The following is a 25,513-nucleotide window of genomic DNA, read 5'->3' on the forward strand; positions in this document are numbered from 1 at the left end:
ACAAATAAAATATTGACATATGATAAGAAAATTAAATCAAAAATCAAAATAATTTTCTCTCTCCTATAATTTTTTATGATTATTTTTATCAAAATAATTTCTTATAATTATTTTCATAATTATAAAAAATAATTTAAAAAAATAATACCAAAATAGTTTTATAATTATATTTATAATTACTATTTTATTATTATTTTATTTTTAAAAAATAATTTTTATAATTATTTTTACTAAAATAATTTTTTATAATTATTTTTTTAATTAATTTTATTATTATTTTTTAATAATTTCTAAATTTATTTTTATTTCTAAAAAATAATTTTTTATAATGTTTTTTTTATTATTTTGAAAAACTAACACCAAAATGACCCTCTTTGGTGTTAGTTTAAAAATAATCATAAAAAATTATAAAAGATAATATTATTTTAGTTTTAGTTTTTCAAAATTATAAAAAGAAAAAATAATTATAAAAAAATTTATTTTGATAAAAAATAATGATAAAAATAATTAAAAAAATCATTTTGGTATTATTTTTAAAAATAATAAAAAAATAATTAAAAAATAAAAATAATTATAAAAAATCATTTTAGTAAAAATAATTATAAAATTAATTATAAGAAATTATTTTTAAAAATAAAAATAATAATAAAATAATAATGATAAATATAATTAAAAAATTATTTTGGTGTTATTTTTTAAAATTATTTTTTATAATTATAAAATAATTATAAAAAATTATTTTGATAAAAATAATCATAAAAAATTATAAGAGAGAGAATAATTTTGATTTTAGATTTAATTTTCTTATCATATGTCAATATTTTATTTATTGGTCAAACTTATGCCACCCTTAGCCACCAAAATCAATACCACCATAGAACTTCCCTAATTAGAATCAATTAAGATCAGCATCAATATTTATTTAATATAACTGTATATTTATTATAAAATATTACACTTTTATTGTTTTGATTCTTCTAGCATCTATATATATCCTTCTATATTGTATTATTAGAAATTTAGAATACACTCAATAATACATAACTTTTTTTTCAAATTACTCTCTTGCTCTTAACATGATATCAAGAACATATGTTTTTTTTCTCCATGAAAAATAGTTCATGCCCTTTTGTTTTCTCTTTTCGTAATGTTTTGTTTCTATTTTTCGCTCACCTTTTTGACCGCGTGCTTCATCACTGACCATACTATTGTATTCATCTCATCATTACGAGTCCAACGAATTCAAATTCGTCACCGAAAATCTCCTGACACGCCGCCGCAACTAGTTTTTTTCTCCTTTCCAGACTCATCCAACGTCGTCAGATTGAGCCCCAGATCAATGGCCTAGAAGCTATCCAAGTGTCGCGACCCGCAATCCCACCAGTCCCCACCCAACTCGCAACTGTACCCATCTGACCCGTTCGATGACCCAAGTGCCATCGTGTTAGGCCCAAATTTGGATCCGATATGGCCTATTAGTTGACCCGTGTGCTAGCTTGGCTGAGTTAGCGTTGACGTGTTTTCTCCTCCGTTCAGACGCTGCCATGTATCTTTCATTGAATGACGTGGCACATAGTGGGATCCCTCCTAAAATTTTTTAGTGAACTTTTTTCGATTTTGTTCTCTGTTTTCTTATTCTTTGCTCCAATCTTGCAGTTTCTTCTCTCTTTTTATTTTTGTATCTGCTATTATGGAAAAATCGGATATTTTTCAGTCTATTCCTGTTATCCTTAATAGTTCTAACTATGCTTATTAGGTTGAAGCCATGAGAGAATTTCTTAAAGGGAGCAAATTGTGGCGCTGCGTAAATGGTGATATTATTTGTCCTATTAAACCATCTGTGACTGAAAAATCAAAAGAAGGGACCTCCAAATTCAAAGAGGATGTTGAGAAAGATTTTACAGAAAAATTGGAAGATTGAGATAGTAAAAATTACTAGATTGTCACTTGGTTTCACAACACCTCTACTCCGGACATTCATTTACGGTTTGGGCGTTTTGAAATTGTTAAAGAGGTATGGGATCATTTAGAAAAATGTTATACTATTTCTAACCTCTCTCATTAGTACCAACTACTAAAAGAGTTTCATAGTCTTAAGCAAAAATATGGACAAGCAGTTTTTTATTTTCTTGCTCAGATGAATATTCTTTGGGATCAATTGACCTCTTGTGAGCCTATTCTTAAAGATTCAACTAATGTTAAGGCAAATGAGGGTTATTGCAACCGAACACGTCTTATATACAGTTCCTTATGACACTTATTGATGACTATGAGTTAGTTAGAGCTTCTCTTCTTCATCAGAATCCCTTTTCTAGTCTTGAAGATGTTCTTCCTCGTCTTAAGTATGAAGAAACGCGCCTAAGATTGACTCTCTATAAGAGTGAAACTGTTTTTGCTGGCATAGATAGAAAGGGTAAATTTTGTTGCAATTATAACCGTTCTGGGTATCTCTTCTCAGACTGTCTTTCTATTGAATGTCAAAAAAGCAAACAAAAATGTCACATTGGCTCTAATTGTCCAAAACTGTTCTGCCATTATTGCAAGCTTTTAGAACACTTGATTACTACCTCTCCTACTCGCTCACCACGTTCAGATCAAAACAAGTATCAATCTCGTCCCAACTACTCTAAGAATGTGTTTGCTTCTATTACTGTTGTTGTTACTAAATCCATCAACTCTGCTTCTCTCAACCCACTTTCTGTCTCTCCATCCCACATTGAGTCTCTCCTTAAGAAATTTCTCTCCTTTTCTAATAATACCCTTGCTGCTCTTTTCACTTCTCCAAGTAATTGTAAATGGTATTTTGATTCTGGTTGCTTTAATCACATGTTTCATTTTTGCCATCTTTTCTCATCTTTGTCTACCACTACAAATGTACCTTCTATCAACAATGCTGATGGTTTTCTCTTGCATGCGACACATAAGGGTTTTATTTCACAGTCAAATTTTAATTTCCTGATACTTATTTTATTTTTATTCCAAAATTAAACTTTAATATTATCTTTGTTGGTCAACTTGTTGATCTCGATTTTAATGTCAATTTTTCTATTTTTGGTTGTCGTGTGCAGGATCGTCAGATGGGACAGATCATCAAAAACGAATGTAAGATCGGAAGATTGTTTGGACTCGAGAATCTTCATGTTCCTTCTGTATCAAATCTCTGTGCTATTTTTTCTCCATCTACATTTTACTTGTGGCATCACCGTCTTGCCCATATTTCTTTAGAAAAATTGTGTCTTCTTATGTCTACGGGTATTTTAGGTCAAGTTAATAATGAGTTCTTTGATTGAATTTCTTGTCAAACTGCAAAACAACTAACTTTATCTTTTCATAATAATTCATCTCTTGTTTGCTCTCCTTTTGATCTTATTCACTCTGATGTTTGGGGTCCCGCTCCTACCGCTTCTATGGGAGGTGCTCGATACTTTGTAGTATTTATTGATGATTATTCATGTTTTACTTGAGTTTATCTGATGACTAATCATCATGAGCTGCCTCAACTTTATATTAACTTTGTTACTATGATTAAAATTCAGTTTTTCAAGGTCATTAAAATCTTCTGACACGATAATGCTATGGAATATCGAGACACTAGACTTTTAAGTTTTCTTGTTGCACGGGGTACTTTATCTGAGTTTTCTTGTAGTGGTACCTCTCAACAAAATGGAAGAGTTGAATGCAAACACCGTCACATTCTTGACTCCGTTCGTGTAATGTTTATTTCTTTTCCGTGTTCTGAGCGTACTTGGGGTGAAACTGTTCTTACTGCTGTTCATGTTATCAATAGACTTCCTTCTTTTGTCCTTGATAACACTACTCCCTTTAAGCATCTTTATCATACTTCTCCATATTACAATTCTATTTGTGTTTTTGGTTGTGTCTGTGTTGTCCTTCTTCAGCCTCATGAACATAATAAACTTGAATCTTGGGTTCGCATGTGTTGTTTACTTGGTTTTGGCACTGAACACAAGAGTTATCGTTATTGGGATTCTATCTCTCGACGTATTCGTATATCTCGTTATGTTTTATTCTGGAAGTATCACATATTGTCTAGTTTCTCCTCTTTTGAGTCAATTCTCTCTACTCAGTCACCATTTTTTACTAATTTCAATATTGATCTTTTTTCTAGTACTGATACTACAGGTTCTATCTTAAGTAAAAAAAGATTAAAAATGGAAAGTTGGTCATGTTGGCTGTTATGGGAGCATGGTTCCAACACATTTACACCAGCACCGGCCCTATCGACAACCTCTTTGCACACCTTGCTAATCATGGCCATGCTATTATTTTCGCCGTAAGTTGAACCAATTAAAAAATTCTTGTATAGATAAAGTATAGCTCTTCATATTCAGACATGTTCATCGTAAACATGTCTAGATATGATATGTTACATTTGTATTTATATAAGATTTTTTATTTAGATTGAGTAATTTGATTTTCAATTTATAATTATTTTTTTGTTTTTGCTGATCTTATTTATGTTTTACTATTTCTCAGGTTTTTATCCTTGTTAAGGACAATTGTGAATGAAATTATGTAAGTCTGTAATGAAAAATATTAATGAAACATGGTTTTGTAACTAATGTGGCTACTTCTATATCAATGCCATGCACAGATTGATGATTGAATATACAAATTCTTATTTTAGATTCAAAAAGTAACCACAATTTTTGCATAGATTATAGGACTGCAATTAAATCTTAAGTTATTATTCACCACTACTAAAAAATATAGCATATGCTCACACATGAAAAATGTTTTTAGTCTGTTGTTTGCAAATCATATTGTGATTCCAAAAAATATTAAAAAAATTAAAATGAACAATTTTTCATTTAATATGTATAGCTCAAGACAAAAAATTAACTGCTAGATAGCATCACAATTGATGAATCATGACCATCTTAACAACAATATAATTTATAACAACCTATAACAAACTCCAAAATAAATCATCTTCATGTCATGTATGTGGATACTATCACTTGTCTGCATCACTTTCTAAATTCTCAAAGTTCTCCACCATTTTGTTTGTTTCACTTATGATTTTCCTGCAATGAAATCCACAAAAGAACAACATAGAGCACATTAATTTTTTTAGTATTTAAGAACATGAACCTCTAGGCACTGATTTTTCACATGACAAGAACATAATACAAAAAACATAGGTAGTTCATAATTATGCAATAAACATTGTTCTAAAATCACATAATAATTTAGCACTGTTTACCTAATTTCCTTCAAAGAACTTTAGTTTACAACACAATAATTTTCCATCTCACTTTCCCCCTTCTCTTAAAGTAACAACATGATGATTTTTCATTTGCAATATGCTAAGAAAATTTAGCAACATAATTTAGTAACAAGAAAGCCAAAAGATTACTGCAAGTATTCCAGGATATCTTACTTCCAAAGCTCCTGCTCCAAAGGACTTGTCCATCAATTTGAGTAAAATTTTGATCGTCGAGGCGTTTCCAGGTATTTATTGACTTGACATCTCCCCAAGCTCCTTCCGGCGTCTTCTCCAAGCGAGCTACCACCACTCTTGATCTCCTAGACCATCCAGCCTTTCCATATGCATGGTATCCGAATCCTCCGGCATAACATAGGTTTATGCCGGTTAACTTACCACAGAAGTCATTGAGGTGATCATGGCCGGTGAAAACTGCCTTCACATCTCCGGCTTGGACTAACGTCGCGAAGAAGCCGGAGTTCACCTTAGCAGAACTAATGCCATTGCCATCTGGTTCAAGTTTGACACCTGTGAAGTTTGATTTATCAAAACTAGCATACTCAGGCAATGGTATATGAAAGTATGCAAGACCAGGAGCAGAGTTTTTCTGAGGCATTGGTCCACTTTTGTATGCTTTCTGCACAAGTAACAAAGAATCTCTGTTTAAAATTTAAATCATCTTATTTCGGTTCCAAATAGCTTAAATTTGAAGTGAAATGAGAAACCAAACACGCATTGTAATGGATAGGTTGTGTTTGTTTAAAAGTACAATATTAAGATAAGAATATAGAGACTCAAAATTATGTTTAACTGATGAGATACAGATACTGTCCTAAAATATTAAATTAATATATTTTATATCATTTTTTATAGAAAAGTAGGAACGTTGGCCTAACTTGCAACCTGTTATAAACTTTTTTTTTAATACTAAACGTGACATGTAACTTGGTAAAAAGCCTAATATATATATAATTTTTTATCAAAATAAAACAAAAAATATTTTAAAAAGTTACGGTTTTTTTTTTATTATTTACATGCAATATATTACCTTCAATCTTTATGACAATATCTAAACTTTTAAAGTACTAAAAATATAAAAAAAAGTATCATAAAACATGATAAATTTAATAAGATTTTAATTATAAAAAATTATTTACAGGCCTAACTAGTTTATTAGACTATTTTGTCTTGTGAGTCTAAACTTAACTTATTAACAAAAGGGTAAAGTATTAAATTGGTCCTTTATATTTGGATGTAATTCTGTTTCGATTTTTAAGGTTTAAAATATCCTATTTAAATTCAAAAAAGTTTCATTTAGCTTCAATTTAGTCCTACAATGAGATCAAAGTTAAATAATTAACATAATGTCCTACATGACAGCAGTACAAGAACAACGTCGATAATATGGAGAACAAGTACAAGCTCCAAAGGCACAAAATCAATCGTAGATGCATCAATACATTTATTTATTATTCTCCTTAGTTCTATAGAAAATATTTCATTTAAATTGCAAGAAGAATGATAAATAAATGTATTGATGTATTCACGTTGATTTTGTATCTCTGGAGCTTGTATTTGTTCTATAAATTATCGATCTTTTTATTATACTGCTGTCATGTAGGACATTTCGTTAATTATTTAACTTTGACCTTATGGTAGGACAACATTGAAACTAAATAAAACTTTTTTATATTCAAATAAAATATTTTAAACCTTAAAAACTAAAATAAGATTACGTCCAAACGTAGAATACCAATTTAATACTTTACCCTTAACAAAATTATGACAGGCCAAGCTAGGTGTCCTATTTTCACCCCTAAAAGGATACAAAAATAATATTAAGTATTAAGTGCACAATTTATTTTTTTATATTATTTTTATTAATTTTTTATAGTTATATTTTATATCTTATATTTTTTTTTAAATTTTGTCTGTAGAAAAAATGAGAGTAATTTATACTTTTATAATTTATTATTTTTTATATTTAATTTATAGTAAACAAAATATAAAAATATTAATTTTTGTATCTTATTTTTAGTGTTCAGTTTTTTCTTGTTCTCAAAACCAAACATAACCTGTATATATAAAACGGTACCTGGAGCTTTTCGGATGTTCGTTGGAACCAGAGTTGCTGTGATGGCTTGATCCAATCGTAACCAGAAATTGAAGGAACCTTAGAATAATCTCCACTATCAATGAAGTAAAGATTGAGCACTGATTTATTTTCAAAATCAGTGCCTTCAACTCCTCCAACTTCTAAGTTATAGTTTCCAAAACCATCAATGGTGTGAACTTCTGAAGGGTTGAATTGAGACAATGTGTTCTTCATACCAACAATGTATTTCATCACTCCTTCCCTAGACAAGGATCCTTCTTGGTCATGATTTCCCAAAACAGCTACCCAAGGAATGTTTGATGCAATTGCAGGAGCAAATGCAGCATCCATTGATTTCGCCGAATCCGAGGAATCACGACCATAAATATTATCACCTGCCACATCACAATAAAAATTTGCATCTTAAGTTATCTTATACTATCTTTGTTGGGTTGTATTTAAGACAGAGAAAATCAAGATTTTACGTACACTTAAAAGAGTAAATTAAATACGTAAAATATGAAATCGTAACCAAATTTAATCATAAAATTTATCGGACTTAATAAAAATTTTGTAAAATCGGCCGATTCATTTAAAATTATAATATTAGAATATTTTTAAGAGTTAAATTGAAATTTTAGCTACGTTATATCTATCAGTGTCATTCGTATCAATGTATCTAGATACAAATTATAACTTGTTTAGCCATGCAAACTAAAAACCAATATGGTATATACACACTCCATTATCTTTGTCTTTGATTAGTAAATGTTGGGGTGTGACTATTTTTTTACCAAAACTAGAAACCTTAAATCAATATGTTCTTTAAAAGTCTTTTAACAAATCCATTCAAATTTTGAGCCAATTTGGGTTAAAATGAAAAATTACTCAAAAACACACTGAAAAAGTGAAAGTTAAACAACAGTAAGATATCTATAAAAATTAGAAAGAAATGACATGAAAATGTAAACATATAACAAGAACTGAATAGTGAACACTATATATATAGTATACAATACCAGTGAAGACAATGAGATTAGGCTTCTCAGCAAGGATCATTCTTTGAACAAAAGAAGTGGTGTTGAGATCAGAACAAGAACCATTCTGTGAAGGTAACACATTCAAGCAGAGTGTGGACTTTCCATTAGCATAGTGCATATCTGCAACCTGAAGAATCTTGAATTCTCCATTTTTGTCAAACCTCAGCTTCTTATGGTTCTGAGGGTTTTCATGTTTTTCCCCAAACACACAAATAGGACTAAAACTGAACAATAAGGCCACCAAAACCAGAACCATGAAGCCAAACCCCATCTCAATATTGGTGCCAAAAACACTTCTTTTACTCAAAACCATCACTATTTTCGGTTGGAATTTCAAGTTTCCTTAGAAATGGATCCGAATATCCCAATTCCAAGAGAGGAAAAATAAATAAATGAAAATCACACTATGAATGGAAACTTTGAAAGTATGATGTTATGTATGGACACTTGGCAATGATGTCTTTGAAGTATCTCACACGCTCTCATTTTATAATAATAATAATAATAATAATAATAATAATAATAATAATATTCAACTACCTCCACAAGTATATGGAATTATGGATCCTCTGAGTCTTCTCAGCCATTGACTTGTGCTGGTTCTTAGAAGAACTTGATGTAATTTAATACATCTAATGTAAATTTTGGGGTAAATTAGGTATATATTACATAATTCTACCAAAAGAAAAAATGTTACAAGGTTTTACTAGAAAAACATTTTCATGTAGTTCAAACGAGGCTAATTCGAATTACAAAACCCACAATAATTCGAATTATGCATTTATTGTATCTATGGAGTAAATCAAATTCCATTGATTCGAACTATAAAAAAACGTGACCTACATTAGTTCAAATCAATCTAATTCGAATTAGTACACTATTTTGACACACACAATAATTTGAATGGATCTGTTTCAAATTTTTATAGTTTCCCTATCATTTTTTAAGTCATTTTAAAAAATTATATTACATGGAATTTATGTGATTACGTTGATGTTGACTAATTCGAATTTATGTGATTCGAATTATTGTGGGTTTTGTAATTCGAATTAGCCTCATTGAAACTATATAAAAATATTTTTCGAGTAGAACCTTGTAACATTTTTTTTTTGATAAAATTATGTAATATCTGCTTGTATTTGATTTATATATGTAATTTATCTTAAATTTTGGTTTGCAGGTAAATTTGTTTCCGTATACTCTTAAAGCTAATGAATAACTATGGTAGCAAATTAAATTTTAAATCCACGACAAAATTTGTAGCTAATCTTTGCACCAGATTTCTTAAGTCACAAAATTATAAGTAGCTTGTATAGAAAATTTCGCAAATTAATCCGTAGCAAATTTTGCACATAATATTAGTAAGGAAATTGGTAAATAAAAAATTAGAGAAAGAGACAAATAAGACATTGACCTTTTTGATTCGCAAACATTTAAATTTTTGAGAATTTGAAAATACATTTACGTCTCTGATTTTTTCAAAACCTAAACATATTGATCTTTCATATTCACTTGGGTCTATCAGACCCAAGTAAAAAATCAAACGTGACTCCCGCTGTACTGACCTGGTTGATACGGATGCATATGTGAGAGAGTTTTTAAAATTGAATAAATTAAACTTAGGGATCAATGTGTCCAAATTTTGAAAAAGTCGGGGACTTAAATATATTTTTAAATCTTCGGGGAGTTAAATATCCGCAAACCAAAAAGTCAGGGATCAATTTATTATTTTCTCAAAATAAAAATATTCACAAATTAATTTTGTAGGTAATTTGTTTTCTTTTTTATTTGTTATAGTTAATTTGATAAATCTATATAAACTTCTCTGGACTTTCTTATAATTTGGATATGTTATTTAAGAATCAATCTATTAGACATATGATTACATAATTATAATTCATTTATATCTAATTGAATATAATTAAAAAAAATCTCTAGCAAATACAAAGTACGTAGCATGATTCTTTTGTCTATCAATAACTATTTGCATTAGTCAATGAATATAAAAAAATAGTCCATTATCCCAGTAATAACGAACTAAATTAGTATTTACAGTGAATCTCTAAAATATAAAAATATCAATAATCAACATTTAATTAAATAAATGAATAAAACAATGTTAAAATTATTTTGTCAATAAACTGAAATTAACACAGCCAAGTATAATAAGAAATGGCTTTTTTTTCTTTTCCATCACTTCTAATTTGTTTATCACTACAAAAAAAAAACGTTTAATATAATCGAATTTAGCGTCACAAAATACTCCCAGCTTTAATGACGGATTTATGATTCCAACGATAAAACCGCTAGTAACAATTGGAGGAAAAACAAAAAACATTAGCGCATCCTTTAGGATCAGATTTACCGGTAAAAAAATCCAACGATAAACCCACTTAGTGAAACATATCGTTTTAGCAACTCACAATAGTTACTGTCAGATTTTTCTGATAATAAAACTAATGGTAAATGTGTTGTAAATTTGAAGCGTGAACCCGCTTTTCCTCGTTCGAATTTGGCTCTCTCTTTTCTCTCTCTAACCCTCTCGCCTTCTATTCTCTCTCTACCCCTCTCATCTCTCCGGCAGCTTCCTCCTCTCCGGGAGTCACTCTTCGTCGTTTTTGTCGTCACTGTTGTAGCTGCCGCCATCGCCAACGTCATTGCCATCTATGTTGCTTCTTCTTCTCAGTTTTGGTGTTCTTCTTCAGGTAATACTTCTAAACTTATTTTTTTTCTAAAATTCTGATTTATTGAAATAATTTACGAGGTTTATTTGCTATTTTGAGATTTCTGATTATTGTTGATTATTTAATTTTGAACTTTAAGGTACTGAACTTATTTAGTTTTAATTTTAATTAGAACATGTTTTAATTTGTGTTCCTTATTTAGTTATGGATTTAGGGTACTGAACTTGTTTTGAACTTAGGTTTTTTAAAACTATGAACTTATGGTACTAAACTTGTTTAGTTTTAATTTTAATTAGAACATATTTTGATTTCTGTTCCTTATTTAATTATGAACTTAGGGTATTAAACTTGTTTTAAACTTAGGATTTTCTAAAATTCTGAACTTAGGGTATTGAACTTGTTTAGTTTCAATTTTAATTAGAACATGTTCTGATTTGTATTCCTTAATTAGTTCTGATTTGTTCCGATTCTAATTATTAAAACATGTTTTGATTATTGTTGATTTGTTCTGAACTGGTTATTATAATTTATAAGGTTGATTTGTTGTTCTGAATTTCTGATTATTGTTGATTTGTTCTCTTTGTTTAGTTTTGATTAAAGACTTCGATAATAAGTCATATTAATTTTTAATATGTTTTAAGAGTAAAAATGATAGTAAATTCATAGAAAATCAAATATAAGATCATTTTAAATGACTTATGGATGATTTTTTATTTGCATACGGACAAAATTATACATGTAGTAATATGTATTGCTAAATGTTTGTGAAGTTAGAATGTGTACTTACCTCTTTTGTTTCATTTGATTTCAACGGGTAATGTATTTCTTTAACTAAGTTTAACATAGTTTATTTTGATTACATATTTTGAATTATGTGAATATGTTTAGCACATTTTTAATTGGTATGCTCTTTGCAGACATGACGACAGATAGAGATGTTGTGGATCAGCCTAGTGGTTGTGGTAAGGGTTTCTGCCGGTACCTCTGGAAATTCTGGATCCTCTCCCTCTACTTCGACTACCCCGGTGACGTCACAAATTGCGGGTGCATCAAACCAGCCGTTCATCATGGTCCCTAACCCCAACTACGTTCCCGCGTCTATGGCAACGATGCTGCCTCCATCCGCTCAGCAGCCCACTGTCTCGGTGATGCCGCTTCTAGCGATGGACATTGCGGCGCCGAAATCCTTTCACGAAAGCCAACCAACTGATGCCCCTCCACCACCTCCCATCGTACGGATGATGATTGAGCTTGATGGCGGGACAACGTAAGTACTACTTTAAGTCTTTTATATGCTGAAAGTGTTTGATAACTCGTGATTAGTGATTCTTGATTATTGATTCTAATTTTAGTGGATTTAGGGTTGTAGGTTTGAATTACTGAAAGTGTTTGATATATCGTTATTAGTGATTCTTGATAGTTGATTCTAGTTTTAGTAGATTTAGGATTGTAGGATTGAATTACTAAAAGTGTTTGATTTATCCTGATTATTGATTCTAGTTTAGTGAATTTATAGATGTTACTTCTTGATTATTGATTGTTGACAATTGGTGCTGTTTAAGTTAATTGTTGATGGATAGAATTTGTGGTGCATTTCAGTTATAGATAAAACTCTGTCAAAATTTCTTAAAAAAACTCTATATATTATGGTTATTTGCTTCTGAAGTTTTAATTTATATTATCATATTAGTTATTTGTAGATTGTTGATAGGTTTGCGCCAAACAACAACGGATATACTCAGGAGATGACCAACGTTATCAAACTGATGTACAATCATCCACGCCCGAGCTACAAGAAGATTCTTTTTGAGACTAAAGAGCGATGGTTTTAGAAGTTGGTGGTAAAAGCTTAATATAGTCAAACCTTCTTAGCTAGTTTATATCTTCTATTTTATTTAATACGATACATTTTTATTTAAAGTTTTTTTGTGCAGCTTAACTTTATATGGGACAAGAAGTACGATGCCCTCATCAGGAAGATATACGACCATCAAATGGGTAGGCAGCTACAACAGATACTAGTGACAATAATACTGTTGGTGGGATACGGACATCACCACCTTCTCCATCATCTCAGCAAGATCACAGAAATGATGATGACGACCACAACTACCAAAATTTTTAGTGATTAGGGTTTTATTTTACTGTTTCATTGTATTTATTTGATTTATTTAACTTTTAATTTATTTAAACATTTAATACTATATAATTAATTTTTATTATTTATAATTTAATTATTAATAGTGTAAAAAATAAATTGAAATAAAAAATTAAAATAAAAAAATTGCGTCATAATACTAAAACCCTTAATGTGCCGGGAAATTCTCCCAAGTCTTTGCCTTGTTCTGCTTATAGTTATGGGGATGGTATCGTAGCATGACAATATTATTATTATTATTATTATTATTATTATTATTATTATTATTATTATTATTATTATTATTATTATTATTATTATTATTATTATTATTATCTATATCTCACCCTTAATTTATTATTATTATTATTATTATTATTATTATTATTATTATTATTATTATTATTATTATTATTATTATTCAACTGCCTCCACAAGTATATGGATCCTCTGAGTTACCATTGGCTTGTGTTTCTTAGAAGTTGATATAATTTAATACATCTAATAATATATATTCATCTACCTCTACCATATCTACATACTTCCAAAAATATATTTAATAAAAAAAGACACCCTGGTTTGTAACCTAAAACATATTTAATAATGTTAAAAAATATGTTTTAAAAATTATTAGAAATATTCTTAAAACATGTATTTAATATATTTTTAAGAATATGTAATCTTTTCCATACACAATATCATAATGAATGTACTTATTACTATCTTCTGTGACAGAAATTCATTCACTGTTTGGTTTTCAAATTGAAATCAAGCCGTTTGCAAACTTTATTTAAGAATTTATTATTAATAATAAATTATTATATACATAAAATAATAGATAAATCACTTAATTAAGTTAAGGAAGTAAAAAATTACACAAATCAGCCAAACCAAAAAATAGTTCATGAATCAACCAATGCACATTTATATATAGTATGAATTAGGTTGTTTCGAACTTCATTTACATGTAATTTGAATCACCATGATTCGAACTACACACACATGCACACACCCACTAATTCGAATCAGGGTATTTCGAATTACACCCAAACACGAAACCCTAAGTAATTCGAATCTGGATGATTCGAATTATACAAAGTTTAATTCGAATTACACTGGTTCGAATTATACAGGACAAGACGTGTATAAATATGGTGTGAATGTGAATTGATCTCATTAGAGTAAGAAAATGGCTAGTGAAGAGAGTTTTATAGTGTTGATTTATCACGGAGGATCGATTAAGAGGAAAACACGTTCTGGTGTGAAGTTCACTGATAAAGATCCTCCCAGTATTTTTATTAGGCCTACGACGAGCTATGATGACCTTGTTAATTCTGTACTACAGAAACTTGGTCTGCAAGGCGTGAAACGGGTTAAGAAGTTTTTCTATCGCATTCCAATCTCAGTGCTGCAAGAAATCGTGAAGTATGATTGTTTCACGATCGGGAGTGATGAGGACTTGCAGGTAGGGGTGGAAACAGGTCAGGCCTGTAATAGAGTATGTTGGCCTTAGCCTGTATAGGCTTTTTAATGAGTATCGAGCCTGGCCTGTTGTTAAATCTGGCCTGGCCTGAAGCCTGTTAATAGGCCTTTTTCTAATAATAATTAAATTTAAGATATAATTTAATTTTTAAAATTATAAAATACAAAATAATAAATTTATGAATAATATTGATACAAAATAAAGACAAAATATCAATAAATAACTATTATTAATTAAAAAAAAAGATAATATATATGAATATATTCCCACTTGACTATTCCAAAATATGTAACATATCAAAAGAAAAAGAGTTCATCAATATCAAGAGTTGTAACAAACCAACTAAACATAACATCAAATAAAAGCTAATAACTACTTAAATCAAAATACAGTAAAAAAAATGTTGGACAATTAATCGATTAATCCTCCAAGCTTGCAAGTGATTTAATATTCCTGTTCCAACACCTTGAAAGAAAAAAGAAAACATACACATATCATTAGATTTTTAAATAATATAAATGCAACAAATACTTTTTTATTAGTACAAAAGAGAATGTTCAAAATAAAATTGTGGTCATAATCTTAGTATAAGTGATATGATACTTCATTTATATATCATGAAAATTCAACTTTATTATTCTAACTACTCACATCATACCAATATCAATATTTTCACATTTAAAAAGAGAAAATATTTTCTATAACATAGATACTTAGTCAAAAAGAGAAATATTAGAAAGTTAATTTTTACCTTTGGTTTTTTCTTCAAACCATACTTGTTCCGAAGCCAATCTCCTCCACAAATGAGAGCTTCAATGGACTCTTGATTTAGTCGAGAACGATATTCATCAATAACTCTTCCTCCAGCACAAAATGAAGACTCTGAAGCCACCGTTGAGACAGGAATTGCTAATATGTCTGCTGCCATTTTAGATAAAACCTTGAATTTCAAGCTATTATTTTTCCACCACTCCAAAACACTAAAAGACTTAGAATTGCCTTCAGGAATGTAAGCACTCTCATCAAGATAAACTTCTAATTCTGATTTTGTTGGATGAATGACTTCTTTTTCTCGAACCATATTTAACATTTCATCAATTCCACTAATTTCAGAACTAACCACATTAGAAGAAGCAACTAGACTATTAGTGTTAAATCCACTTATTATTGTCTCACCATGATATTTTTCAGCATATTCATCATACATTTCTTGCAATGTATTCTTCACTTTTTCAATATTTTCAGCAGCTACATGCTCAGGTTTGTAAATTAAAGGAAAACAGAATTTAATAACATGTAATTTGCACCTAGGATCCAAAACACAAGCGAGAGACATTACCATATTGCATTCTCCCCAATATTTGTCAAACTTTTCTTTCATTGAGGTTGTCATTTCTCTCATGAAGGAATCTCTATCTTCAATAGCATCATCAATTACTTGTTTCACTCTCCAAACTTCAGGAAGGTACAAGTTTGCAGTAGGATACTCACTACCAGAAATGACATGAGTAGCAAGATTAAAAACTTTTAAAAGTTTGCAAATCTTCTCCACTTTTCTCCAATCCTCTGATGATGGTTCGTAATTGTAGTGAGGTTCTCTTTCCTTATACACAGGAAACACAGATTTAAACTTCAAAGCCACAGATAACATGTTGTAAGTAGAATTCCATCTTGTGGGACAATCAATGATGAGTTTTTTCTCCTTCAAACGCTTGTTTTCAGCAATCTCAACAAATGTTTTAAATCTTGAATCATTAAAATTGACATACTTGACACTCTCACGAACTTTATGAATAATACCTTTAATTTTACCTAGCCCATCTTGTACTAACAAATTCAGAATGTGTGCACAGCACCTAACATGAAACAAACTACCACCAACAGATAATGAGTTGTTATCTGAAATAGTATTCTTAAGAGCCCTTAGACATGAATCATTATAGGAAGCATTGTCAACAGATACTGAGAAGACTTTATTTTCAATTTTCCAAGTCTTCAAACACTTGAAAATAGCATCCGCAACATCAATGCCACGTCTAGGAGCAAGTACCTGAACAAAACTCAAAATCCTTTTTTGAAGATTCCATCCTGCATCAATAAAGTGACCTGTGATAACCATATATTTAACAATTTGATGGCTTGATCTCCACATGTTAGTTGTCAAACTTATCTTCCTAACACCTTGTAACAAAGCCTTCAATTGTTTCTTTTCAGCCTCATATATTGCCAAGCAATCACTTCGAGCAGTTTTACGAGAAATTTTATGAAATTCAGAATTGGCATATTGGAAGCCCCACATCCAAACTTCATCCTCAACAATGCTGAAAGGATGCTCATGAACCATAATTGCTGTAGCAATTATTTGTCTCATCTTCTCTTGAGAATATCTTGCACCTGGTGTCACAAAGGGATTAACACTTGAATTGGAAGGTTGAAATGGAATCAATAGTTGCTTCTTTTGTGCAGCAACATGCAATCTCCTTTGTAAGCAACTACTAGAATGCCTCCATAAATGTGAAGTACTAGCTCCTTTCCAGCATAAGAAAACATTGATTTGCAATACTTGCAAATAGCTTTTGTACCTTCAGAACTTTCAACTTGATTAAAATCATCCCAAATTGGTGAAGTCTTCTTCTTTTTTTGTAACAACAGTTTCATTACTACCATTTTCATCCATGACTGGTTGATTTGTAATAGTTATTGTGTGTGTTGGTACAATGCTCTGTTGTTGGTATTGTTGGTACTGACTGATTAATTTCTTCTCCATTTAAAGAAATAGAATTGGCCAATGGATTACTTGGAGTTACAGATTCAGAAATTTCTAAAGCTTGTTATAATGCCTAAACAAAAATTAACAGACAACATTATCTCATGATTTTTTTGGCTTTCATTATATCAATGGCATAAAGTAAGAACCTTTTAATAAAGAAAAAAATGATAAAATTTTATGTTCAAAAAAGTAGAAATAATATCACAACACAAACAAAAAAATCGAACTTAAAAGAAGATATTTGATAGAATAAAACCCTAATTGATGAAAAATATTTAATATTATAATAACAAATATAAAAAATAACAAAATAAAAAATAATGACATGAGAAAGAAGAAGAAGTACTTGCAGTCAAAGGAAGAGAAGATGAAGAGGATGGTAGACTGGTAGCTGGTAGTGGTAGGAGCGTGTAAAGTGAAGAAGAGAAAAGAAAAAGACCGTGTATATGTGTATTTCTTTATTAGTGTGGAGGGAAAGTTTTTAGAAATATTTTATTTGATTGACTTTTGATATTCCAATATCAAAGATTAAAGATATTAAGAAAATAAAAATGCACATATATAATTAAAGAGATAAATGGTTGAGTGGATAAAGGTATTTTTATAAGATAGAAGACCCAAGTTCAAATCCTTCTTATAGCATTTTTATTAGTATAATAAAACTCTATATATATATTACAGGCTCAGGCTGGCCTGACAGGCCCAACAGGCTATTTCAAAAGCTTATAGGCTTTTTTAATAGCCTGAGCCTGGGCCTATTTCCTATCAGGCCAGGCCAAACACAGGCCAGGCTACAGGCCCCTGGCAGGCCGCTTGACCTATTTCCACCCCTACTTGTAGGTCATGTTTCATTGTCGTCGGTAGTTTTCTGAAATTAGGACACCTGAACTGTTGGCGAAGTTGGTTGATATGGTATCTAGCTCGAGGGTAGGGGTGGTAAAACGGGTCGAGCCCGTCGGGCCAATCCGCTAAACCCGCTAAAAAGGCGGGTTGGGCTAGAATTTGGAGCTCGCCAAATTAAAAAATTTGCCAAATCCGCACCGCTAAATTGGCGGGTTTTGGCGGGACGGGGCGGGCTGGTCCGCCGGGTCGAAGATTTTTATTTTTCTTTTTTTATTAAATAAAAGAGTGATTACTATTATAAAATTAATAATTATAGAATTTTTAAATACTTTTTTTTCTCATTTTTTGTTTTTATTTTTCTTTTAGTTATTAACTTTATTTATTTTATTTTACAATTTTGTATATATTATTGAAGTTAAAAATAAAAAAATAAAAAAATATATTATAATTTGACTATTTTTTATTTGTATTTGATTTTTTAATTATTATTTTTTGGTTAATTTTAATGAATTTTATTTTTCAAAAAAAAAGAGTCAAGCGAGCTAGCCCGCCAACCCGCTAATCCGTCATAAAGCGGGACGGGCTAGCATTTTGAACCCATTTTAGTTGGCGGGGCAGGCCGGTCTACCCCGTTTATGGAGCGGGCCTTGGCGGGACGGGTTGGGGCGGGCCGACCCGCTTTACCACCCCTTTCGAACCAGAATACCCACACTGTAGGCACGGTAGCCGGTTCTAACTCCAGACCTGTTGGTGCATCTTCGTCCATCCCTGTGAATGAACCTCCGGTCGAGCCTGTCGCCTCTCCTTCGTTCACTGTTGATCTCAACTGTAGTGAAGGCGATGAGGTTGGAATAGGGGACATTGTGCCGAACTTTTTATAGTGTGCTGCACCGGCTGGTCTGGGCGATGCATTGCTGGATGATGCAGACGATGATGATGTGGAGCCAGATATCATTGCTGATGACAGTGGCGATGATATTAGAGCGAGTGAGCCAGCTGGGGCAGGAGGTGGTTCTAGCTGCGGCACACAGCAGTGCCCTCCGTACTTTTTATCTTTAGACTTGGATACCATGAGACAGGAGGGGGTTCCTGGAGAGCTTGCTGGATTTGGTGCTAGAGATGCCGAGGCGTCTGTAGGTCTGACAGAGTTTCAGGTTGGTCAGCAGTTTCAGGATAAAGATGAGGCTGTGTTAAGTGTGAAGACGTATAGCATCCGACGCGGGGTACAATACAAAGTGGTGGACTCTGACTATCGCCGGTATGTTGGGAAGTATTCTGAGTTTGGGAATAGGTGCACATGGTTGATTAGGCTAAGTATCCGACAGCGCAAGGGTATTTGGGAGGTAAAAAGGTACAACGGACCACATACGTGTCTCGCGACGTCCATCTCTAGCAACCACAGGAGTCTGGATTATCATGTGATCTCGACATTTATCATGCCAATGGTTAGAGCTAATGCATCCGTCAGCATCAAGGTGCTCCTGAATGCGACGGCGCCACACTTTGGGTTCAGGCCGACGTATAGGAGGGTTTGGTTGGCGAAACAGAAGGCCGTTGCCCACATCTATGATGATTGGGATGAGTCGTACAACGAGCTCCCGCGGTGGGTGTTAGGAGTTCAGTTGACGATGCCTGGTACTGTTGCAGTCCTTAGGACGAGTCCCGTTCGAGTTGGGGGCCAGGTCGACGACTCGCAAGCTTATTTTCAGTGACTGTTCTAGACGTTTCCACCATGTATTGAGGCATTCCGGTATTGCAAGCCCTTGGTGAGTATTGACGGCACCCATCTGTATGGCAAGTATGAGGGTACGTTGCTCGTCGAGATTGTACAGGACAGGAACTCCAATATACTGCCTGTTGCATTTGCACTGGTTGAGGGTGAGAATGTCGAGTCCTGGTCTTTCTTTCTCTCCCATCTTCGGTAGCACGTGACCCCGCAACTGGGTCTGCTGGTTATATCAGATAGGCACAACGAAATCAAGGCTGTGCTTGAGGCTCCCGACGGAGGCTGGCTGCCTCCAGCTACCTACCGTGCATTCTGTATTCGACATGTGGCAGCAAATTTTGCCCTGACCTTTAAGGGCAAGAATGCAAGGAGGCTTCTTGTGAATGCAGCCTATGCTAAGACTGAGGTGGAATTCGATTACTGGTTTGATATTTTGTGGTCTGAAGACCCTGCCATGTATGACTGGGTGAACCGGATCGAGTATTCACTGTGGACTCAGCATCGGGATGAGGGTAGGAGATTTGGTCACATGACGACAAATATCTCTGAGTGTGTTAATTCAATCCTGAAGGGGGTTAGGAATCTACCAGTGTGCTCGCTGGTGAAGGCAACTTACGGGAGGTTGGCAGAACTATTTGTTTGTAAGGGGAGAGAGGCAGAGGCCCAGTTAGGAACCGGACAACAATTCAGTCAACATCTGGTGAAGTGTATAGAGGCCAATCTGAAGACGGTGAGGTGCTTCACGATGACGTTGTACGACAGAGATAACTCGGAGTTTACCGTCTCGGAGATAACTCCTACCGGTTCATTCTCACTTGGGAGCTACAGAGTGTCACTCGAGTCACAGACATGTGACTGCAAATATTTTCAGGCACTTCATTTCCTGTGTCCGCACACCTTGGCATGTTGTGCTTATTCACGGCTTACTTGGCAACCGTATGTCCACCAGGTGTATCGTCTTAGCTCCGTGTTTAGTGTATACCGGATGGGGTTCACACCTCCCATCCCTGAGGGTTTTTGGCCACCGTACGATGGGCAGACAGTGATACCGGGCCTCAATAAGAGGTGTGCGAGTGAGGGACGTCCTAGGTCCACCAAACTACAGTAGCACCCGATCAATCTGGTGCCACTTTATGATGGCAAAATATATCAATGCCGTCACACACCGCCATAACGCCGTATGATGAGGCTCCAACACCTCCGAATGCACAACCTGAAGGACGTCAGGAGAGCTATATGGCATCCAAATAAACTGCAAATACATAGCAACAACGTTAGGAAAGACCGTGATACGAAGTATGAAAGGTTACTTAATTAAAAGTAAGCGGTTCGTATACTTACATCCCCAGCATGTAACAGGTCTATCCTCAGCCTCCACATCTGCACTCAAGGTCCCTTCTCGCTAGCGGAAGGATTGTGACCTGACCACCTGCAAGTTACATCGGTGGTGTAACGAAAGCAAAATATGACCACATAGTATAACATTATAAGAAGACATGGAATAAAATAATTTAAGACGAAATAGAAAAAACGATAACAGTACCTCGAGGCCAAGGGCCGGCTGAACGTATCATACCCAGCAGGTCTAAACCCAGGAAAGTGCTAGAAGATCCAAGACTGAAGTAGCTGTAACGGACCGGCTAACTTCACAACATGTCTGTTGGCCACTTGGCACATGTACCGGTACAACCACGCGAGTGCTGCCGACCCAGTTGTAGCCACCCATATCCTCAAGCCTAGCCACGTAGGGTAGCCACCTAATGTGAATACGGTTGCCGGACTTGTCGGCAAACAGCTGAGTGCCTAACAGCATCATGATATAGGCCTGAGCATAACGCCTGACTGTCTTCTCGTCAGCTCCCTCAGGGCACTCTCCAAATGTCTCTTGGAACCAGCTGCAGTTCACTGCAAACTTCTGAATTTGGTTCGTAGGAGGTAACACACCAAGCAACTCCTAGAACCACACCCAAGCTGGACAGCCACCCTGGTTGTATGTCTGGAAATCCGTCAAGCAACCACTGACATAACGTCCGTCGACCAGCAACTCCAACTGGTACGCCACGTCCTGTAGTGTGATCGTGCACTCCCCGAACAGCATGTGAAATGTGTGCATCTCCGGACGTCACCGCTCGACGAAAGCACTGACAAGGGGCTCATCCAATTTGAACCATCTATCGTTCGGTCTCACAAGATGGTATAATCCCGCCATCCGCAGGTACGAAACGTACCTATCTTCAAGTCGCATGCCCTGCTGCCGTCACGTGCTCGAGATGCATCGTTGGGGCTGCACATATGATGGACCAGATAATTAAAACCACTTACAAAATCACTATCCTAAACCACTAACAAAAACCACTAATAGAAAAAACTAACATAAACCACTAACATAAACCACATGAAAAACCACTAACAAAACTACTAACGAAACCACTAAAATAAACCACTTGCAAAACCATTAGCATAAACCACTTGCAAAACCACTAGCATAAACAACTAACATAAACCACTTGCAAAACCACTAACAAAACCACTAACATAAACTACCAACAAAACCACTAAAATAAACCACATGCAAAATCACTAACATAAACCACTAACAAAACCACTAACATAAATCACCAACAAAATCACTAACGAACCACATACATTGTCACTAACAAAATATAAAAAATCAGTCACATAAAATGTTACCAACGTCACATACCACCAAAACCACTAACATAGCGCATATAAAAAAACGAATAAGTTACTTAATCCTACTTTTTTAAAAAAATTATGTACTAACCTCGCCGTTGATGACTCCGACGATATGAGCAACTCCATTCAAACGATATAGTCTGTTCGGATCGTCCCCCATGGGCTGAATATCCTGCTCGAGCCTTTGTTGGAGCGAATCTGGGTCGTTTTCTCTGAAATTTGGTGGGGTATGAGAATGGAAAAGTGATTTGAATGAGGTTGGTTCGAACTCCTTTTATAGCCGAATCAAGTGTAATTCGAAACACCCCAATTCGAATTACTCAAAAAATGAGTAATTCGATTCAGCCAAATTCGAATTACTTAGGGTTTCATGCTTGGGTGTAATTCGAGCTTGTGTAATTCGAATCAGCTTGATTCGAATTACTCTATGTATAATTCGAATCAGGCTTATTCGAATTAGTGGGTGTGTGTGTAGTTCAAATCAAGGTGATTCGAATTACATGTAAATGAAGTTCGAAACAACCTAATTCGAACTATATAAAAATGTGCACTAATTGATTCATGAACCAATTTTTTATTTAGGTAATTTGTGTAAACTTTTTTTCCCCTTAACTTAATTAAGTAATTTGCCCTAAAATAATATTTAAATTCTGAATTAATCATTCCGTTAACACAGGTTGGTTTTAAGTCAACATGAGTCATGAGTATAGACTCCATTGAGTGAGTTGAAGCATTTGGCCCACACTTATAGTTTTATACTGAATTTATTATCTATCTTTTTGGTTTGAATTGAATTAGTCTTTGTGGAATGTGGACTATCCTGTCCTCACTATTTGCTTTTTGTGAGTATTAACCTACGCGGCTACGCAACCGTTGATTATATTGTTGACCATGAATATAGTTTGAATCAGTTGCCTATTATTTAATAACTAAATTAATAACTATATCATAGAGTATAAATTTAAAATTTAATTTGTAAAGAATATTATATAATACATTTATTTAATAATTTATATATGATTTAATATTATTTATTCAACAAAAATTACAAAAAAGATATACGATTTAATAAAAAATAGTTATGTTTAACCATTATTTTTAATTCAATTGGATAATGATCTGTATTAAATTTAATTGATTAAGAAATTTAAAATCTTGTTTAGTAAAAATTTTATAATAGTTAATAATAAATGATATTTTAAAATAATTTAAAATTCAATCATTATAAATCAATAAAATTATACATAAATTTTAACTATAAGTAAAATTATAAAAACATTCAATTGAAGTGTATTTATCTGACTTTATATAATTATTTTTTATTTCAGTTTTTTAAGTAGTTACTTTTGTTTATCTTTTTTTAGGTTCTATTTAAATATTATAGTACAATAATAAAAATATTAGATGAAATTCAAATATGAGTATAATTAATGTTTTAATAAATAAAAATAATATTTAATTTTTAATTTTATTTTTTATGAATCATGATAATATGTATTTTTAATAATATTATTACAATTGAATGATATTAAAAAAATATAAATTATTGAAAGGATAAAAGTAATATATAAGTGACAAAGACACTCTATAACGAACGAATATAATTACATAAAAAAATAGAAATCTAATGAACACAATTATACAATCACTTAGTACATACATTTTAGCAAACTGAAAAATCAAAATAAAAACTATGAGCATCAATTAAATTTTTAAAATAGTTGTGCAAAACAAAAATTAACAAATAGAAAGAGTACCGAGAAATAACGAGAAAGAGGTATGAGATTATATGTGAATGGAGATGAAAAAAAATATGAAATGAATGTTGATTTTTATAGTATATATAAGGAGTGAATATGAAATGAGAGAATGAATTATATTTTAACTCAAATTATAACTATTAAAAAATTAACAATAATATTAAAAGCATACAATAACCTGTATAAAAGTAAAGAGTAAAAATATGAAAAGTTAAGGTTAAATACTAATTTTATCATAAAAATAATAAAAAAATAAGAAGTAATAGACTTGAGAGAATGAAACAAATTTTATAGCTCAATTATAACTATTACAAAAATATAATATTAAAAAAGAATTCTATAATATCATATAAAGATAAAAGATTATGAGAAAATAAAAATACAATAAGAATCATATAACATAATGTAAAGATAAAAGGTTATGTTATTGTTAAAAGGTGAGCGAAGCAGAGAGAGAGAACACACGAACATAAGGAATTGAGAGAAGAAATGGAATTGACATAAACTCCATCTATAGTGAAAGAACTCAACTAACTATCGCTATGGCAACAAGCTTATATAGTGCTAATTCAATTCTAACTAACTACTTCCAGATGACAATAATAATAACACATTCATTAACTAATCTACTTAAGTTATATTCTGTTGTGTGTTGCTGCATTATATGTATATGAGTCTGCACAAGGTTTTCCATCAAGTAACACCCTCCCTCAAGTTGGGAGTGTAGATGTCCAACAGTCCCAACTTGCAGTGAAGTGTTGAGAAAACAACAGGGGACAACGGCTTTGTCAACAAGTCAGCTACTTGTTCTTTGGTCAAGATAGGCATCAAATGAATAAATCCTTCCATGAACTTGTCACGTACCACATAGCAATCCATCTCAATATGCTTGGTTCTTTCGTGAAAAACTGGGTTGGATGCAATGTGAATGGCTAATTGGCTATCACAAAAGATGCTGATAGGTTTAGTTAGAGGCATTCCAAGGTCCTTCATCAAGTATCCCAGACAGATAGCCTCTTTGGTGGCTGTAGCTAAGACTCTATATTTA

General features: G+C 32.5%; 2 protein-coding genes across 3 annotated transcripts; both read right to left on the reverse strand.

Annotated features, from left to right (window-relative positions):
- Window positions 1–4,802: 4,802 nt before the first annotated feature.
- On the reverse strand, window positions 4,803–8,836 carry LOC112734760 (probable inactive purple acid phosphatase 29). 2 transcript variants are annotated; one of them, XM_025784211.3, is made up of 4 exons: window positions 8,345–8,836; window positions 7,326–7,720; window positions 5,405–5,867; window positions 4,803–5,048 (listed from the first exon to the last, which is right to left on the reverse strand). In XM_025784211.3, the coding sequence occupies exons 1-4, from the start codon at window positions 8,676–8,678 to the stop codon at window positions 5,038–5,040; spliced, it is 1,203 nt and encodes a 400-aa protein (XP_025639996.1). In that variant the 5' UTR covers window positions 8,679–8,836; the 3' UTR covers window positions 4,803–5,037. The 2 variants fall into 2 exon arrangements, with proteins under 2 accessions (XP_025639996.1, XP_072061925.1); XM_072205824.1 differs by lacking the exon at window positions 4,803–5,048 and having other exon boundaries at window positions 5,163–5,867; window positions 8,345–8,823.
- A 6,277-nt stretch (window positions 8,837–15,113) lies between these two features.
- LOC112720977 (zinc finger BED domain-containing protein RICESLEEPER 2-like) lies at window positions 15,114–17,336 on the reverse strand. Its single transcript, XM_025772073.1, has 3 exons — window positions 17,252–17,336; window positions 15,421–17,198; window positions 15,114–15,134 (listed from the first exon to the last, which is right to left on the reverse strand). Exons 1-3 carry the CDS (start codon window positions 17,334–17,336, stop codon window positions 15,114–15,116), a joined length of 1,884 nt encoding a protein of 627 aa, XP_025627858.1.
- Window positions 17,337–25,513: the final 8,177 nt, after the last annotated feature.

Source organism: Arachis hypogaea, chromosome 2 (assembly GCF_003086295.3).
Source record: "Arachis hypogaea cultivar Tifrunner chromosome 2, arahy.Tifrunner.gnm2.J5K5, whole genome shotgun sequence".
Taxonomy (NCBI): domain Eukaryota; kingdom Viridiplantae; phylum Streptophyta; class Magnoliopsida; order Fabales; family Fabaceae; genus Arachis; species Arachis hypogaea.

What these genes read in the sequence shown, in the direction of transcription:
- LOC112720977 (XM_025772073.1), bottom strand. Translation starts at nt 17,336, where the DNA reads ATGGTAGTAATGAAACTGTTGTTACAAAAAAAGAAGAAGACTTCACCA. An exon ending in TCAAGTTGAAAGTTCTGAAG is followed by an intron (nt 17,199 to 17,251) that starts GTACAAAAGCTA and finishes TATGCTGGAAAG; the next exon opens with GAGCTAGTACTTCACATTTA. An exon ending in GTTTGAAGAAAAAACCAAAG is followed by an intron (nt 15,135 to 15,420) that starts GTAAAAATTAAC and finishes TTTTCTTTCAAG; the next exon opens with GTGTTGGAACAGGAATATTA.
- LOC112734760 (XM_072205824.1), bottom strand. Translation starts at nt 8,678, where the DNA reads ATGGTTTTGAGTAAAAGAAGTGTTTTTGGCACCAATATTGAGATGGGG. An exon ending in TAATCTCATTGTCTTCACTG is followed by an intron (nt 7,721 to 8,344) that starts GTATTGTATACT and finishes GTGATGTGGCAG; the next exon opens with GTGATAATATTTATGGTCGT. An exon ending in GAACATCCGAAAAGCTCCAG is followed by an intron (nt 5,868 to 7,325) that starts GTACCGTTTTAT and finishes TTACTTGTGCAG; the next exon opens with AAAGCATACAAAAGTGGACC.